This window comes from Sarcophilus harrisii, chromosome X, assembly GCF_902635505.1.
Source record: "Sarcophilus harrisii chromosome X, mSarHar1.11, whole genome shotgun sequence".
NCBI classification, from domain to species: domain Eukaryota; kingdom Metazoa; phylum Chordata; class Mammalia; order Dasyuromorphia; family Dasyuridae; genus Sarcophilus; species Sarcophilus harrisii.
In genome coordinates, this window is record NC_045432.1 from 15019044 (window position 1) to 15033328 (window position 14285).

At 47.5% G+C, this 14285-nt stretch overlaps 1 protein-coding gene across 7 annotated transcripts in view; it reads left to right on the forward strand.

The window, feature by feature from the left end:
- MORC4 (MORC family CW-type zinc finger 4) overlaps positions 1 to 10991 on the forward strand; it is a 42961-nt gene extending 31970 nt beyond the window's left edge. For 6 of the 7 annotated variants that reach the window (XM_031945259.1, XM_031945258.1, XM_031945257.1 and 3 more), the window contains 4 exons: positions 2048 to 2223; positions 8961 to 9618; positions 10033 to 10313; positions 10727 to 10991. In XM_031945259.1, coding sequence (XP_031801119.1) covers positions 2078 to 2223; positions 8961 to 9618; positions 10033 to 10313; positions 10727 to 10880 — 1239 coding nt within the window. In that variant the 5' untranslated portion in view covers positions 2048 to 2077 and the 3' untranslated portion in view covers positions 10881 to 10991. Of the gene's footprint in view, positions 1 to 1812; positions 1912 to 2047; positions 2224 to 8960; positions 9619 to 10032; positions 10314 to 10726 lie in introns of those variants that run through there. The other variant, XM_023506874.2, reaches the window with a different exon arrangement.
- The last annotated feature ends 3294 nt before the right edge of the window (positions 10992 to 14285 follow it).

Genomic DNA, 14285 nt, shown 5'->3' on the forward strand with positions numbered 1-14285 from the left:
TGGGAGGGATGAAAAAGTTTAGAAGAGGTAATTTGGAAAACAAGCTAGGAATCATAAGTCACGGAGAAGGATTGCCTGGCAGCAGTGAGGGCCCAGACATCACATAGCATAATTTTGTGGTGAATCCAGCCACTGTGGTTTGGTGGATTTTTCCCCCATCTTTATTTAGCAACACATGAGTAGGAGTGACGGCAAGAGAAAAATAGGGAAACTATATGATATGGCAGCCATATTAATTATTATTGCTTTAGACTTAAGCAGATAGTATAAGGTTGGAATATTGCTGAAATAAATATTTAAGTTGGTAGATTTAGAAAAATCCTTACCTAGATGTATATGAAATGTATATGGGTATAAATGTGTATGATTATAGATATCAGAGTATGTGTATGTGCATATATGTCTATGTCCATGTGAATATTCACACTTAATTGGTGCCTTCTTGGGGGAAGTGGGAGGTAGGAAAGGAAAAAAAAAAGAATAAAGAAAATGCACAAGGAAATGAGAAAAGCTCCAAATATAGTGTGTAGTATTTATTATATAGACTTTCTTGAAATGGAAATTTATTTTCTCATATTTTGAATCCTCTCTGTGTACATGGCAACATTTTTTTCTTTTCTTATTTTGTATTTAAGTTTTATATCATTCAATCAGTGTTTTAAAAGAAGAATGAAAGCAGTAGATGGCGGGAATGATCCAGGACTTGGACCTGGTGGGCAAGATTGGTAATAGAATAAAGAGTCAAGGGACTTGAGAGGAGAGGACAGGGGCCCAGTGGCTAATATACTGGATTTGAGCTCAGAAAACCTAAACTTGCATGTGTGCCACAGCATTTACTTCCTGAGTGACCTTTGATAAGATGTCTCTCATCTCTGGGTTTCAGTTTCCTTGAGACTTAATTGTAAGTGGACAGAGTACTAGGGTTAGAGTCAGCAAAGATCTGAGTTTGAATTTTGCCTCAGATACTTAAGAGCCATTTTGATTCTGGACAAGTCACCTAACCTCTTTAGGCTTCAATTTCCTTCTCTATAAAATGGCGGAGGTTGGACCAAATGGCCTCTGAGGTCCTTTCCAATTGTTGATGGTGAATGTATGAGAGAAATATGTATGACCTAATCCTTCTTGGTCTCTGTGGGGTCACTTTGAGCTATGAAGCCAGGCCACCTGTAGGGTACTGTAAGGTTGGCTGCTCTTTCCAGAACGCTCTCTTCCCATTGTCCCCCCTAGCACTGTACACCTTCTTCACCTCACCTTGTGTTTCTGTACATTCTTTCCTCCACCCTGGCTCCCAAAGACATCTACTCATTATATGCTGAGCTCATCTTCTTTTTGCTCAATCAAGGAACGTCAGACTTGGGGGAAAAACAAGGGGCAATAATTAATTGCTCTTCTGAAACTACACTAATTGTCATACGTGTAAGTAGTGCATTCGATGCTCTGTCCTGGCTTGAAGGTCAGGACTACAGATTGGGTACATCCTGAGGTTGCCTTGCCTTTCCTCAGGTTGATTTCTGTTTGTCCACCTTTGTCTTCATCTTTCAAGCTCGAGATATTGGATCCTATAGGGGAATCATAAGGCATCCCTCCCGGGAACACTCCCCATACTCCCCATCACCACTTTGCTTTTGTGTATATGTGTTTGGAAAAATTGCCTTGACTTTATACCTTGCCTGTTTTTGTGTAACCAACTCACAAGTTTTGTCTCTATTTCTTCCTCTGAATGACCCCCCCACCCCGGTGGATCCCGGAGGGCTGGAAGCCCTGCCCTCCTACTGTGTCAGAACTGGACAATGATTAAGAGTTCTGCGTCCACTTCCTGGGTGGGAGAGTTTTGGGAGCCAATGTCCAACTGAGAGGGAGGTTGGCTCTTGGTGGCCAGCTGATAAGGGACGATGACTGAGCTTGCCTGAGGTCAGTGTCCCAGCGTATTTCACTGTGCTCTGTTTATCTTGTATGGGAATGAATTTGTTGTGATTTGTCTAACTCATCTTTTTGGAGGGTTCTTCTTGGAAACCGGGCCTTTCTAAACCTTGTTTCTCTTTGCCAGGTACTTACTGCTCCAGCGAAGTCCATTCCTATGCAGGCTAAAACCGAATCGGAGGACCTCAAGGAAGTGAGGGGCGATGGAGCTGGCAGCTCTCACACACCTCTGCTGCCGGGAGAATGTCCGGCTCCCTGTCTCGTGCCCAGGCCCCCGGAGTCGATGTACCTCCATTTATCTGGGTGGGTAAGAAATAATAGCACTTTGCTTCTGTAGTCAGCAGCTGTCTGGGCTTGGGTTGGGGCTGAGTTTTTATTCTAGACAAGCACAGAACTCAGAAGGATTAGTGGTACTTTGAGCTAGTATGATGGGTTGTGCACATATGTATATGTGCCTGGGTCTGTATGTGTGTATTATATGTATCTGTGTATATTTATGTTCATTTAGATGTGTATAGCTATATTGCATATGTATATACGTGTGTGGATGTGAAGATGTATATTGTGTGTACCTATATATATATATAGATATATGTATGTATACAGACACACACACACACACACACACACACACACACACACACACACCCCTGCTTTGTTGTAGCTGCTTATAGAGTAGTGCTACTCACATCTGAGTTGCCAGAGGCCTCATGGGATCATCAGATTATATATTTAGAGCTGAAAGGGATCGCAGTGGTGTTCCTCCTGTCCTACCTTGTTTTACTCATTGAACTAAAATTTTTTTCAATTAAATCTGTCTTCTCTCCCTTTTCTGTACCTCCTAACCCCCATTGGAGAACAGAAAAACAAAATCCTTTAAACACAGATGCACAGTCCAACAAAACAAATCCTCCCTCCATCAGGAGATCCTATTATTTTAAAAAGGATGAAACTGAGGCCCAGTGAGAGGAAGTCATTTGTCTATTGTAATGCATAGGTTCTTGGATCTAGGGCTGGAAGGGACCTTAGAAGACCCTTGAATCCAATCTCCTCATTTTACAGAAGGAGAAACTAAGGCTTAGGAAATGGAAGGGACTTGAGTAAGGTCATACATAGACTACTGTGAAGCTAAGAGGGACTTTAGAGGCCCTTGAGTCCAACTCCCTCATTTCACAAAGGAGGCAGCTGAGGTCCAAGGAGGAGGAAGTTGTAAGTGATGGGGATGGAGCTTGAACCCAGCTCTTTTTTTCCCACTGTATGGTAGTATGATCATCAGCAGCAGTCTCTGAACTTTGTGTTAACTTTTTTAGAAGATGAGGTAGACTTGAGCAGCATGGTCCAGTGAGCAGTGCTACTCTGGAGTCCTTCTTTCCCTCTTTTCTTCCCTCCCTTTCTTCCTTCTCTCATTCCTTTTCTTCTGTTTATCTTCTTTGCTTTTTCTTTCTTTCCTTCTTTCTCTTTCTTCCTCTTTTCTTTCTCTTTTTCTATCTCTCTGTCTCTGTCTTTGTGTCTCTCTCCCTGTTTTCTCTCTGTCTCTTTGTTCTCTCTGTGTGTCTCTCTGTGTATGTCTCTCTTTCTGTCGCTCTCTCTGTGTCTCTTTCTCTCTGTTCTCTCTCTCCTCTCTGTCTGTCTGTCTCTGTCTCTCTCTGTCTGCCTCTGTCTCTGTGTCTGTGTCTGTGTCTCTGTCTCTCTGTCTCTCTCTGTCTCTGTCTCTCTGCCTGTCTCTCTCTCTCTCTCTCTCTCTCTCTCTCTCTCTCTCTCTCTCTCTCTCTCTCTGTCTCTGTCTCTCCCCCCTCCTTCCTTCCCTCCCTTCCTGTCTTCCCTCTTTTTTCTTTATTTTCCTGCTTTTTATTCATTCCTGTTTTCCCTTTGTGTACTTTCCCATCTTTTTTCTGCAGTCCCTCCCTGTTTCTCCCCCTCCCTCTGTACCTATTGCTGCTGTAAATTTTGAAGGGGAGTGTCTGTGCTCTGCGGAGAGGAGAGGATTATGGGTAAGTGTTCTGGGTGCAACATAACCTTTGCCAGTAGGTGGCGCACTTCAACAGTCTCTTTTTCATGTGGCAGTTGGTGGAGGAGTGCAGGAAAGTTCTTTCTTCCTGGCACAGCCTGTTCATTTATATCTTATAGTCTGTTGAGAACAGCCATTGTTCTCTTCAGAAAAAGAGGTAGGTGGCAATTAATGACAATAATTCATCTATTCATGTTGTGTGGGTTTGGTAAATGATATTGTGCCTTTGGGCTGTCGGTCTAGAGATTTCAAACTACCTCAGCGATCTGGAAGCTTGTGGGCATTTTGTGTGCGCTCAGGGACTCCTGGCAGGATGTGAGCATTGGGGATCTCACCCAGTGACTGAGAGGATGAAAACCTTTCAGTAAAGACTAGTTTGACCAGCGGGCTCCAACTTGAATAGAAACAATCTCTGCTTCACACGTTGACTTAGGAAGCCCCAAGTGAACATTCTGATGCTGTATTTTATGGGTATTTATTTTGTTAAACATTTCCCAGTGACGTTTGAATCCCATTCCTATACTAGAGGTGTCTCATGGGCTGGGTGTGGACTTAGAGGTTGACCCCGGCAACTCCAGAATAGTGAATCCGGCCATGACACAAACCAGCCTCGTTGTGGGGAGGACAGACAAGGGTGCAAGGCCCCACACAGTGAGTCTCACAAGGCCCAGACAGCCCAGCAGCACAGATAGATTTCGTTGATGAGCTCAGGAGAACCAGATGGCTTGTGTTGTTGCTACTTTTTTAAGTAGAAAACAACTCATTCTCTTTCATCGGGAGAAAACTTAAGCCAGTTCTAAAGATTAAGATTTGTATAGCACTTTGTTTACAAAACACCTCATGAACACAACCTCACTGAGGCACATTCTAGAAGGGTCACTGATGATGATGATAACAATAATAAAAATAACTAGCATTTATATGATACTTTTAGCATCATATAAAGGGTGGTGCTATCATCAGCCCTACTTTAAGGCTGAGGAAACTGAGACCCTTGACTCGCCGGAGGTAAGACGACTGCATCGGAACCCACCTGTTGCTGACTCTAATGCTTGTTTTACACCCATTACATCACCTGGCTGCTCAAACTTAAAATTCAAGCCTCAGGTTTAAATGACCAAGTATATCCTTAAGCTTTGATCAGAGCTTCCAGGAAACATTATTAGGCATAGCAGCAGGAGCAGAAAGGTTTCTTTTTGGCATCCGCACCTCTTTTAACAAAATGCTGTTGACTTTTTCTGGTTCTTAGACCACCATAGTTATCCAGAGAACTCCTTCCCTTCCCCCTACTCAATAGCCATCCCCTGTGGCAAATACTTAGAGAGAACAAAAAGTCAGCACAACTGATGGATACATTGATAATGGCTAAGAACACATGTGACATAGAGCACCTGGAAAGTTCCCCCTCCCCAAAGGGCCGGCTTTCAGGGGGTGAGGCAACACCTCCCCCTCCCTGCACCCAGGTCCTGCCCATACCTTCTAGTTTGGGTACATTGACTTCTGGTTCAGGGGATGGGGTTATTCTCCAGTGACATCATTGTGGATATTGCTTTTTCTCCACTTCGTTCAGCTTTATTTTACGTAGATCCCACTTCAGTAGATCCGTCACACACACGACATCTTACATCCCAGACATACTCCGTTATGCCCATGGACCACCTTGTCTTTAGCCAGTCTCTAATCTCTGGTTGCTTTATAGGAAAATCTTGTCTTTCTCACTGAGAGGGATTTGTTTATTATTTCCTTCAGCAAAGCCGTATAAGCATTATGCTAAGTTGCATGTCTGTGATTGTGTATATACCCACACATACAAATACACATGTGCAAAACATGATCCCGGCTTCGAGAGAACATCTGGTTCTAGAAGGGAGGGAAAGATCAACCACTTAACAGTGTTTGGAAGAGATACTTCTGTAAATGCCACGAGACAAATGCACACTCACATTCAAAATAGAGATAAGCGTGTTGACAGAGACCATGACCAGCAGATAGAGATTATTCAGATCTTCCAAAAGTCATGCAGTAAAAAAAAAAAAAGAAGCCCCCAAACCAAAATGGAGTATTTATTGAGACACCGTGCTAGGCACTTGAGAGCACTAAAATAAAACTGGAAAAGATTCCCCTCCCAAGAAGCTGACGTCCTACTTCAACAAGGCTGCACACTAAACATTTTTGTTTATTTCAAAGAGGGGCCGAGGCTCTCCCCAGAGTCCCTAAAATGCAGCCACGGTCTGATTGGAATCTTACAGTCGTGTGGGTTAAAGCATTTGTTCTTGGCACCGATCTTTGATTTCATTGGTATATAGGGAAGCTCCGGTATGAAAACCCCCTGCAGGAATGCAAATCAGCACTGGTTCTGCAACTTGTCATCTTCCAAAGGAGCTGATTGCCTGGCCCAGGGTCCCTGAGCTCCCTGGCTTATCTGAGGTGGTTATCGGAACCCAGGTCAAACAGTTCTTTCCATTGCCCCGAATTAGCATCAGAATCCTACCAAGTTTTTGGCGCTTGTAATTTTTGGAAACCATTTATTTCCCTTTACGCTGAATAACCCATCTTTGACACAACGCAGTGACTCCATAACTCTCTTAACACATGCCAATCTGACTCCTGCAGTTTCTTACACCCTGCCAAAGCCTTCCTTTGTGTCCGATTGAAAGCTTAAAATGGCACTGTGAATTTGGGGACACCCAGTAGGCCCTGGCCTTGAGTCTGCTTTCTCCTTTGAGCTGCCATAGAGGTTTCAGACTCATCTGGGTGCCTTAGCTGCCATCTTTTACTGTTATACCCAGTGGCCTGCTCGGAAGTCCCTGTCCCCAAAGCCCATCTCTGCTGCCTCTTTGGAGCTCCTGAGGTACCTTGGTGCTAAGATTTCATTGGTTTTATTTCTTTGAGAACCGAGTTCAAATGTAGGGGAGCATGAAGCTTTCTCTGCCCTCTTCCAAACACTGAACAACTTCCTTTAAACTCCCGAAGGATTTGCTTTGTATCCTCCAACTTTGTTGGCCAGCGGCAAACATCACTGGTAGCTACATCCCACAAGGAAGAAAATGCAGGTGTTGGAGTCAGGAAAAACCAAGCTCCAATCCTGCCTCAAACCCTGTCTAGCTGTGTGACCCTAGGCAAGTCACTTAAGCTCCCTCAGCCTCTGTTTCCTTGTCTGCAAAATGGGAATGATGATAGTGCTTGGTTCCCAGAGGAGGCAAGTTATGAGGATCAAATGAAATAAGATTTGCCAAGCAGTTTGCAAATCTAAAAGTCTCATATAAATGCTAGTTATTTTTATTATTGTTATCTTCATCATTAGTGATCCTGCTAGGATGTGCCTCAGTTTACCCTTCTCTTCAGATTGACCCCAAACTATCTATACCTGTTTAGGATGTGGCCCCTGCCTAATGACAGCAGGATTCATATCGATTCATTCCTAGCTTTTTCAGGAGGACTACATGGGCCGAATCAAAGGCTTTCCTGAAGCTGTAATCTGGCATTTGCATTTCTTCATAGAGATACCCACTACCTTGTGCCATGTGTCCTCCCAGATGCTTGCAGAGCAGTGTCTTGTTCTGCTGTCATCAATAAGTTGAGGGGTGTTAATGAAATACCCACTGTGTGCCAGTCACTGCCTTAGCCTCTGATCACAAAGTCAGAAGTCAAATAGTCCCTGCCTTGGAACAATGCGCATTCTCATTCTCTAAGAGTAGGCCGGCAGCCAGCAGCATTTGGGAAATAGGCGGCCCTGTGCTAAGTACATGGAGATAGTAAAGACAAAAAGGAAAGCCCCTGCCCCCAAGAAGCTTGCTTCCCATTATCAACTCCATAAGCAATTGCCTACTATGTGGGAGTCACTGTGCTGGAGGTGATAAAGAAGTTAGGTGATCTCTTCCTGCAGGGAGCTTTCCTCTTGAACCAGTCCCACATGTTGGAGAACTGCTGAGGAAGCTAAGGCTTTGGGAGGGTCTCGCCATAGGCTGCCCCAATGTTTTCTGTAGCCCCGTGGCAGCGCCACAGGTGGGTAGGGGAACTGTGCTGATTTACCAGTGAGGGTGCTCCTGGAGAGCAGTACAGTAGACAGTTTGTCTCTGGGTTCTCAATGTAACACAGGGTCTGTTTGGGTAGGACATGCTTCTCCATAAGTGGTTGTTGATTGCTTTTCTTTTATTGAAAAACAGCAAGTCACGTCTTCAGTCTAAATTAGGGAGGGGAGGCACTGGCTGAAAGTAAGTCTCGTGGTCCACTTCAGACCATTCCCGAGCCATCCAGGACCAGAGGGCCCCTCGCCTTTGCGTGTGCGGCCACCTGAGAGTCAAGGTCGCAGCTCGTTCCCCGGAGCTCCCGGGGACCCAAGGAGGGCGTCTTCGGTCTCAACAGGCAGTAGTTGGCCACGGCTTGAATTAGCTTAGGTCAGGCTGATTGGCTTTCTTTGTTTCTGGCGAGGACCCTGTGTTTTAATTAACTTTTACAAGTGAATAATGGGCCGTAGCCACAATCCAGGTGGCTGGCAGAGAGACCAAATGGCGTTCCATTGCAGTATAACAACATGTGCCTGAGTCTGAAATTGGCTGGTTTTGTGACACTTTACAATGAACAGGCTGGCTCTGTTGGCCTCTACATATCCCACCAGGCCTTTGCGTGACCTTATTTTTTTTTATCGTTACATTAGGGGGTTGTTTTATGTGTTTATTTTTTCTCTTTTTTTCTCTCCCTCTATTTGCATTTGGGAGACTTCAAAGCTGGGCTGATTGCAGCAACTGTGTCCAAAATTCCTGTAAAGGTCAGGTTGCTCCTGCCTGAGGCAGGCTCCTTCTCCGCCCCTTCCCCAATTGTAGCCCAGACCAGCTGCTGCTGAGCAAAAGGGGTTTGGGGGGATGTTAGAGGGTAGACTTGAGTCGAGAAGCTCTCCCGACTTACGATTCGCAGCTATCAAGGATTCGGATGTGGGGAGTTGGAGAGAGGGAACGGCAGCAAAAGGTGGGCTTGCCCGCAGCCTGAATCTGGGCAGGGGCCACGCTGATCACTTGCTTTTTTGTTCTTGCAGCAAGCACAAGGTGTTCCTAGATGAGGAGCCGCTGGTAAAGCGGAAAAGGTCCCAGAAGTCAGCGATGGCCTCCGATTCCCATAAGAGGGCAGAGTTGGCTGCCCTCCAGCAAGAAATGGAGGGTGGCAGAAGTGAGCCTGACCTTGAGAGAAGCCCCCTCCCAGAGGCGGACCAGAAGAGCGGTGAGGCTTGGATGGCACCTCTGGGAGAGTTAGGCCCGGGTCAAGGAGCCCCGATGAGCTCCCGAGAGGATGGGGTGCCTGGGAAGCACCTCGAGGAGCTTGGAAGTCAACGGCCACCTGTGATGGCTGAGGTGGCCAACAAAGGTTGGCCACCTGCGAGTCGAAGCTCTTCAGGGGCAGAGCAGGGCAGAGCACCACCCCAGGAAGTGGCCAAAGGTCCTTTCGTGGCCGTGGTTGGAATCACCGAAGCCGTCGTGGACGGTGGGGCTCCCATCCAGCTGATTCCATTTGGTCGAGAGGAGAGAGCTGAGCACAGACGGGGAGCTGAAGAACGTAGCCAGATGCGCGCTGTGCCCGGCAGCGAGAAGGGGGAAGCTGGGGATAATGGAGCTCTGAGCCAGCCCAAGGCCAAGGACCAGAAGCCCGAGAGACGACTGGAAAGCATCTTGTCTGAAAGGGATCTGCTGCAGCAGAAGGTCAGGGATGCCGTGGTTCTGGGACTCAAAAGTGATGACCGAGGGGAAGGTGGTGGTATGGAAGTTCCATCTGAAGGAACCTCCCAAGATCTTAGAGAGGGGTCTTAGAGGTCACTCAGGCTACATCTCCTTTTTTACCCATAAGGAAACTGAGGCAGGCCCAGGGATGCTGGGACTTGCCCCAGGAAGTTGGCAGGTATAGAATTCAAACCCAGCTCCTCTAACTCTCGCGCTCATGCCCAAGTTGGCATTGGGATATTCCCCGGGTAAAACCCTGGGAAGCATCTGTACGAGGTGGGCCGAGTTAGGGTCTAGCCGGTGGCACGAGGTGCGCGGTGGCCGCGGCGGCTCGGCCACTTGGTGTCCATGTGTGTGTGTGTGTGTGTGTGCGCGCGCGTGTCCTTTGGACTGCAGGTTCAAGAACTGGAAGAGGAGAAGAGACACTGGCAGAATGAGTTTGAGAGAACCCAACATGAGCTGATGACCCTGCGGGCCCGCGAGAGCGAGAGCTTGTACTGGAGCAAGAAGCATATGGGCTACCGCCAGGCCGAGATGCAGGTGCTGAAGTCCGAGCTGGAGAGAAGCCTGGAGGAGAAGAGCGAGCTCAAGGAGCGTCTCAAGGCCATGGAGATGCGCGTGGAGGTTCTGCACGCAGCTCAGGGTTCCTTCCAGAACCTGCAGGAAGAAGACCCGAGGTCATTACTGGGGTTGGTGGGTGTGGGGGGGGAATGCGCTGGGCCCTCTCCCTAGTCTCCAGCTCCTGGGTGTTTGGGGAGGTAGGGTGAGGCAGTGGCTAGGGAACCGGCCAGGAACAAGGCCAGCCTCCCTGATATTAGACATTCAAGGCTCCTGGGGCTTGAGAAAAGATTCTGAAATTGCCCAGAAAGGACCTGGCCTCCCTTAGGAAGGGAGATTTCCCATCTGGAAGCTCCCCATACCGATGGAACTACCACGCTGTCCCTGTAATGAGCTTCCCGTAGCCAGTCTTTATACATCTCCATTTCTCAATAAAAACTTCCTCTCATAACAAAGAGGAAAGACAGGATTAGTTTGCTCAATTCCCAAATGCTCATTTAGCCCCGTTGTCCCTTCTCTTCCTCCACACCAGCCCCCTGGAAAAGCTGAAAGGCCTCCGGGTGAATGTCAGCCGTCTGCTGGCCTCCATTCTCCCTCACCTGGAGCTGGAAGAGGTCAACTTTGAGTCTGATCAGGTGGATGAGATCCTGCAAACTGTGTTGGAGACCAACCACATCCTGGAGTGAGCAGCGGCAGCTCCCTTGCCTTTGCTTGGAAGGAATTACTTCCTGCCCCATGTTAGCTGCCCTCTTGCCTTATATGTACAGAACCAGTTAATAAATGATGGCTTTCAGTCTTGTTGCTTCTCTCCCTGCCTTTTGGGATGGAGCGGGTGGTGCTGGGGGAGGGAATGCTCAGCACCCTCAGAAATCAAGGGCCTTAGCCACCATCTTGTCCAATCCACATCCCAGAATGCCCGCTGCCACCTGCTTGGTCATCCAGCATTTGCTTGGAGACCTCTGGTGGGAGGGGGGCCATCGTGGGAGGCAATCTGGTGTGGGGGAACCTGCATGGACTATGGGGCTCACCTGCTGCCTTGGACACTCTGCCTTTGTGACCGAGGGACAAGCATCTGTTTCTCCTGTAAAATGAGTCATTGGACTCGGTGGCCTCTGAAGGTCCCTCCAGGTGTCGATACAGGAGCCTATGGTGAGGTTAGGCTATTTATCTTTCGGGGTCTCTTTAAAGCACTTTGGATCAGCTCTGAGTATAATTTCCTGACGAGCAACCTCAGTTTACCTCTCTGAAACTTCTCATTACTCTTAATTCTTCTCTCTGGAGTAAAATGGAAAAAGTCCCACCTGTTTTTCAGGAGCTCAATCTTCAGGCACTTCTAGTTCCCATGTCATCCTTGAGCCTCCTTTTCCCCAGGCTAACGGCCGATTTGTTCACCTGAGCCTCACGTGATGTGGGCTTAAGGCCCTTCCGCATCCTGGCTGCCCTTCTCTGGTTGCTTTCCAGCTTATTGGTGCCCTCCCCGAGATGCACCCAGAACTGACTCCAGTTCTAACCAGAATAGTGGGAACACTTCTCTGTTCTTGGGCCATGGGTGGTGCTGCATTGGAATCAGGAAAGCCTGAATTCAAATCCACCCTCAGACACTTACTAGTTGTGTGACTCGGGACAAGTCACTTAACGTCTTTGCCTCAGTTTCTTTTTCGGTAAAAATGAAGATAACAATAGCACTGCTGTTTAAACATGCTTTTCCCAGTGTGGACTCATGTGGTTTATTCTTTGAACTCAAGCATAAAACTTTACATTCGTCCTTCAGTACATGCCAGTTTATTAGATTTGTTTTGGTATTCCGGCATGTTCAGCTGTGATTGCAGCCCGACTCCCTCCCAGATTTATGCATACTTAATAAATAAGAACGCCAACTAGGCCTTGATCCAAGTTGTTGATTAAAACGTGTCGAAGACCACTCGCGGCTCCCCTATGTGGCCGGCCATCCAAACTGGACCCTTCTATTTGCCGGTCTTATGTCTACCCACCTTCTCTAGTGCTTGAAATGGAATCGGAGCCACAAGCTGGCTCTGGGTCGGTCCCAAGAGCTCTGCCGGTTCTTTCCAAATAGATCTGTTTGTCTTGGTTTAATCATCCGATAAATCTGAGTTGAGCACCTACTATGTGCAAAGCATCATCGGAGGCCCTAGACTGTGCTGTAAGAGTTGCCAAGAAGTATAAGACAAGTCCCTTTATGTGCAGTAAAGTAGACGAGTACCGGGTGCTATAGGAGGTTGGGGTGGCCAAGGAAAGCGTCATTGAAGAATTTCAACTTGGCCTTGCCCAACAGGTAAGGATTGGCAATTGTCTAGCTGGAAAGGACTCCAGAAGCCATCTGGTCCAACCCCTTCATTTTACAGATAAGGAAATAATAGCTCCAGGGAGGGGGAAGGACTTATTCAAGGTCCAGCAAGCAGGAAGTGGCCAGAGCCAGGATCTGACTCCAGTGTTTTTCCCGTTCCACTGCATGGCCTCCAAGATGGGCCTGGGGAAGGCTATTCCGGGTTGGGGGACAGGGGGTAGGCATGTACAAAGAAGATAGGAATGGACCGAGCATGTTGGGGATGGGGGGAGGGAGAGGAGGAAGGAGAGCAGTCCAGTTTAAGGGCAGAGTAAGTTGGTGAGGACCTATGGGTCAGGGGCGGTTTCAACAAATCGTGGCCAGTCCTTTGGAAGTCTTACCGAGGTGTCCAGACCTACAGCAAAGCTAAGCACTATGGGAAGCAGAGGTATCGTTGGGAATGGCTACCCTCCTTCCTCTCAGCCCTACCCATTCACATCTGGACTTCTCCGGCTCTGTTCCTTTGTGAATAACCCAGCAAAAGCAGAGAGAGACTCTCTGGCTTGCCCAGAACCTCTGGAAGAAGTCTCTGCTGAACTTGCTTGATTTCCCCAGGGCAAGTCATTGTGTTTGCCTTCTATAATAAGCAATCCCTCACTGGGTGCCTATTATGGGCTGCTGGGAAGAATACAAAAGACATGGCGCCTGCCTTCTCAAGTTTGGCAATGGGACCATAATCAAATTATGTCTTTTTAATGTACCTACAAGCTCTCCCCCCCCCCCAGTCGTTTCTATTCCTTCTTTCTCACTTCTTATGGTTAATCAATTGTCAAGACTTTGGCAATGATACAGCATTGTCTCCCATCTCTCTTCCACCGTGCTGCTGCCCTTCTAGAGTGGGCTCTCACTGCCCGGGACTTAGTCTCCCCACTTCTGGTGCTATCCCACTCCTCCCTCCCGGGTGACTCTTCCTAATGCACAGCAGCCGCCACATAACCTCCCAGCTCCAACCCTGTAACCGTTCCCAATTATGTGCTGAATAAAGCCCAGACTTCTTAAGTTGGCATTCAGGCCTCTTCATAGACCGGCTCTAACGAACTTTTCCAACTGATCACCCAGGATTCCCCCACCAAAGTCTCTGCTTTAGCCAGACTAGACTCCTTGGTTTCCAAGCCCTACTCTTCCCACCTTTGCACATATTTTTGGTGTGTCTACTATCTGAGGGTAGCTCAGTCCATGTGGTATGAGCCAATGAAAACTGGACTGCTTGCTATGGCGCCAGCTCCAAGCCCAGAGCCAAGCACATATGTTAAGCCCTAATTAACAAGGCATTGCCCCCCCCCCCTTTCAAGTCTCTTGCTTGCCTGGGCATATCTAGATTAAGATTCCTCATTTCTCATTCCTTACTAAGTAATTTAGAGGCTACCTTGACTTTGGGGGTCCCCACTCCCTCTCCCCGATTGTGTTGGTTTAGTGGTGATTACTATCACCTGTTAACGCCACTTCAGTTCTCTAAAACACAATAGAAATTCGAACCCAAAGAGCTTTAGAGAGGCTTTGAATGGGAGTCGCATCTCACTTCCCATCTAAATCATCTGCCTGCCCACAGAACTGAAGGCAACAGAGGCCCCACACTTATGCTCTTCCCTGTTGGCGGCTGTTTTCACATAACAGCCATCCATGCATGGCAATGTCATTCTTCCGAAACAGTGCCCTCCCCTTTTACACTGAGCTTGAAATGCCCTCTGCCCATCTCTGCCTCTTTGAAGCTCACATAAATTATCTCTGAGTTTCCTTAATGCTGAGA